A 3,874-nucleotide genomic window follows, 5' to 3' on the forward strand; every position below is an offset into this window, starting at 1 on the left:
CAATGGCAGCTATAGACTGGGAATCTTATTGATTTTAGGGGCAAATGCAAAGTATCAATTTATGTAAAAAGCAAAACAAAATCCTATATTTACTTTTAGAAGAAAAATATTTGTTTTTACTTAAAACAACAGAGCAAAGTTCATTCCGTATTGAATCTATACTGCTTGCAGCAACCTGATCAGAATAAAGGAAGACATGAAAACTTGAATTCTATTCATTATTTAATGTTGGTCATTGCAGACTGAATGTAATACTGAATGAATGATCAGAATATATCATCAAGATAAAGTCACCTTTATAGGAAACCATTCTTCTTCTTCTTCATCTATGAATGCAAGTACATGCGATCTCACCTGTCAGATCTTGGCTGGTGGAAGCTGCAGGTGACACCACATCAGGGACTAAGCCTCCGCCCCTCCCCCTCCCTCTCTTTATTGACTGATCAGTCAGGGCAGGGCGTAGCAGAGCTGATCACAAAGTTTCACCCCGGAAGAAACAGGTAACTTGCACAAGACACAAGGAGAAGACATGTAAGAAGGGAGATCTGCTGCCCTGGGCTTCTCAGCACATACGAGTCAACTCCACCAGCCCTGAATGTGAAAGGGGAGAATGGCTGTAACACAAGAAGTTGTGCTGAACTTTCTGCTGGAGCAGGGAGGAAAGGTGAAGAACTCCGATCTGCTCAGGAGGTTTAAGCCTGTGACAGAGTCTCTTGACCCTCAAGAAAAGGCAAACAATCGGGAGCACTTTAAGAGGTTTGTCAATACCATAGCAGTGGTGAAAGATGAGGAGGGCACCAAGATGGTGGTGCTGAAGAAGAAGTATATGTATTTACTGGCAGAGAGGGTGACCTCAAGGACTGCAGTGGTGGAGGATCAGGGGGACATATCCAGTTACAGCAAAGAAGAACAAACACAACTTGTACCTGTGAGTAGCAATAACAACTTAGAGGAAGCAGCACCCACCTATGAGGAGATAAGGACTTCACAGCAGGATATATCTGAACCAGAGCCAAGACTGCTGGAGATACAAGATGCAGGTTCTGCTGACATTTCTCCTGAAATAACTGACCAGTCTGGAGTAATCACCTTATTAAATGAGGAGTATATGGAAGACCAAGATGAAGCTAGAAGGGAATCTGTGTTTGACATTGTGTCTAGAATGGACAGTACGGGACCAGTTCCTCTTCCCAAGGCATGGTCTGATGCCCTGTCTAAAGAACAGGTTCAGAAGCCGCACATGCTGCCATTACGTTATGCCCAAACTTCATTTGAAAGTGCAGAAACATACCAGAGTGAAGACAGTCTACTCCAACCAACTGACCTACCTGAAGCTTCATTCAATGCTCTACCAAAGTCCCCCAATGTGGCCAGGAGACCGCTCGATGATACAGGCTCCAAGTCTCCCCAAATAAAGAGGTCAACGAAAATGATAAAAGTAAGCGAGGAGACCAAATATTCGGATGTGGTACCCTTGGACCCATCCGAACATAAGTGGTTGGTTCATTCCACTACAGGTCGGTGGAATCATAAATTACTTGGTCTTATTATAAATGACAGTGAGTTGGCTGGTAAGAGAGACTTTATTTCTGGATTTACTGCATTGCACTGGGCAGCCAAGAGTGGCAACATAGAGATGGTGAAATTATTGTTTGACCTAAGTCAGAAAAGTGGTAGTATCATTAATGTGAATGCAAGGTCTTTTGGTGGGTATACACCACTACATATAGCTGCTATACATGAGTGTAAAGATGTTATCCTTATGTTAACTAGAGATTATAAAGCAAAAGTCAACATCCGAGATAACAGCGGAAAAAAGCCATACCATTACCTAAAGAAAAGTTCCCCTGTACAGCTCAAGTTTATTTTAAAGGACCCAGCTGCTTTAAATGCAGAACATACTATCCCAGCGAAAAGAAACTCAAAGGTTGCTGCCTCTATATTGGGAACGACCAATGCCTTCCTTGGTGTCCTTTCTGATGACATTGCGTTTCATGACTTGACAAAAGGCCTCAAAAAGCCTGGATCTTTAAATAAGTTCTTTACTGCACCCTCTGGGGTTAAAAAGAAAATGAAGGCAAGGGACAGTAACCCATCCATCTCTTCTCTTTGTGAAGAATCCGAAGAGCCAGAGGAAATTGTGGGAAAGCGTAGACCTATTTCTGAGTTTTTCATCCATTAGGTGACTTGAACCAGTAGCTGGCCCATTGTACTGATATTGGGTTAACTGCAGTTGCTCTTTTCTCTGCTTTGGGTATGAGTTTTTGTCGTATGAGTGTCTGTTTCTGCAGTGGTTGGGTTCGGTTTACTTTCTTTAAAAATCTATAAATCTGACTTCTAGGATGTCTTTGCTAAAAAATCTAAATCACTTCACTTCATGTTCTTAGGTCATGAGCCAGGAAACCAGCTTTACTTTAAATTCGCTACCGGTTACTGCTTTTTTTGGGTTGTGTTCTAGTAGGCACCAGTATTCCAGTATTTGACAGGTCACTAAAAAAATACATCTGGCTACTGGAATAGTCTCACTGGCTCCTAAAATCTTCAGAATTGTGTCCATCTCTAATCCCCAAAAGTAGCAAAGCTACAGCGGCTATTTTAGTAACTATAATATTTTTTGTCACATAGTCACCCAGGCTTCTTAGAAATGCATAGTTCCTGCTCACTTCCCCTTCACTTCTGTGTCTCTACCTGTTTTGCACACCGTTCTATTCAGTCCCTGACTTAAATATCTACTGTACTACTTTCTTTATTAATTGGTTTTGATTATTAGATCCACCATCAATATTATGTAAATCCGCACTTCATAAAACTCCTACTTCTCTGCATGCTGCTACAATTTCTCCCAACAGGACTGTGGTAATTCTAAATATACTTTGGTTTTCTCCTCTCAGTGTAAATTTGTGTATTTTGCTGTTATCTGTGGGAAAGCAAATTTTTATACTAACTTTTGCACAAAGGAATATTTACAGTTTTCTGGCATGTATGTTGTTTTGCCCTAGGATAAAAAGAAACTATGTTTCTTAAGTGACCTACTTGCCTGTTAAGACAGGTAGTATACTTCGTCTACACAAGGTAGCATTAGACTACATTCACACTGAATATTTTGGTCAGTGTTTTGCATCTGTATTAATACGGAAAAACCAGGAGTGGCTCCAAAACATGGAAAAGGTACAAATCTTTATACTTATTTATTTATGTTTCACTCCTGGTTTGGGCTTACAAATATTGATGCAAAATATTGACCAAATTATGCCAGTATGAAAGTGGTTCTTAGGGTTGGAGTTTGTGTCCTTTTATCATGTACGTGCATTTGTCATCTCCTCGTTTTGACTTCTAATAATGTTTAGTTTTTATTATAAAGGTGTATCATCAAATATCTGATATCGTCTCCAGCTCTGGGATCCTTGTCTTCAACACAGAATTGATGGAATGGCTCAGATTACTTGTGGAAGCATGTCATTGTAAATTGTCAGAGTAAAGTAAACTTATGTGTCACATGGCCATTTCACATCATTTAATTTTGTATTTTTGAGCATAATGTTACTTGTGTGACTGAAATGGTACAAAATATTTAAAGGGGTAACTAAACGTTTAACAAACTTCTGACATGTCAGAAGTTTTGATTGGTGGGGGTCCGAGCATTGCGACCCCCACCAATTGCTAAAACGAAGCTGCAGAAGCACTCGTGTGAGCGCTCAGTCGCTTTGTGTCTGTTCGGCCCATAGACGTTCTATTGAGCCCGTACACCACTACATTGATTTCCGGAAAAAGCCGAACAGAAACGAAGCAGCTCAGTTCTCACACAACCGCTTCTGCTGCTTCGTTTTAGTGATTGGTGGGGGTCTCAGTGCTCGGACCCCCACCAATCAAAACT

General features: G+C 40.8%; 1 protein-coding gene across 1 annotated transcript; it reads left to right on the forward strand.

The window, feature by feature from the left end:
* The first annotated feature begins 503 nt into the window (after positions 1 to 503).
* SOWAHA (sosondowah ankyrin repeat domain family member A) lies at positions 504 to 3,561 on the forward strand. The gene has a single exon (XM_075860000.1). It carries the CDS (start codon positions 611 to 613, stop codon positions 2,180 to 2,182), a length of 1,572 nt encoding a protein of 523 aa, XP_075716115.1. The 5' UTR covers positions 504 to 610; the 3' UTR covers positions 2,183 to 3,561.
* The last annotated feature ends 313 nt before the right edge of the window (positions 3,562 to 3,874 follow it).

The sequence above is a fragment of the Rhinoderma darwinii genome, chromosome 3 (genome assembly GCF_050947455.1).
Source record: "Rhinoderma darwinii isolate aRhiDar2 chromosome 3, aRhiDar2.hap1, whole genome shotgun sequence".
Taxonomy (NCBI): domain Eukaryota; kingdom Metazoa; phylum Chordata; class Amphibia; order Anura; family Rhinodermatidae; genus Rhinoderma; species Rhinoderma darwinii.

What these genes read in the sequence shown, in the direction of transcription:
- SOWAHA (XM_075860000.1), top strand. Translation starts at nt 611, where the DNA reads ATGGCTGTAACACAAGAAGTTGTGCTGAACTTTCTGCTGGAGCAGGGA.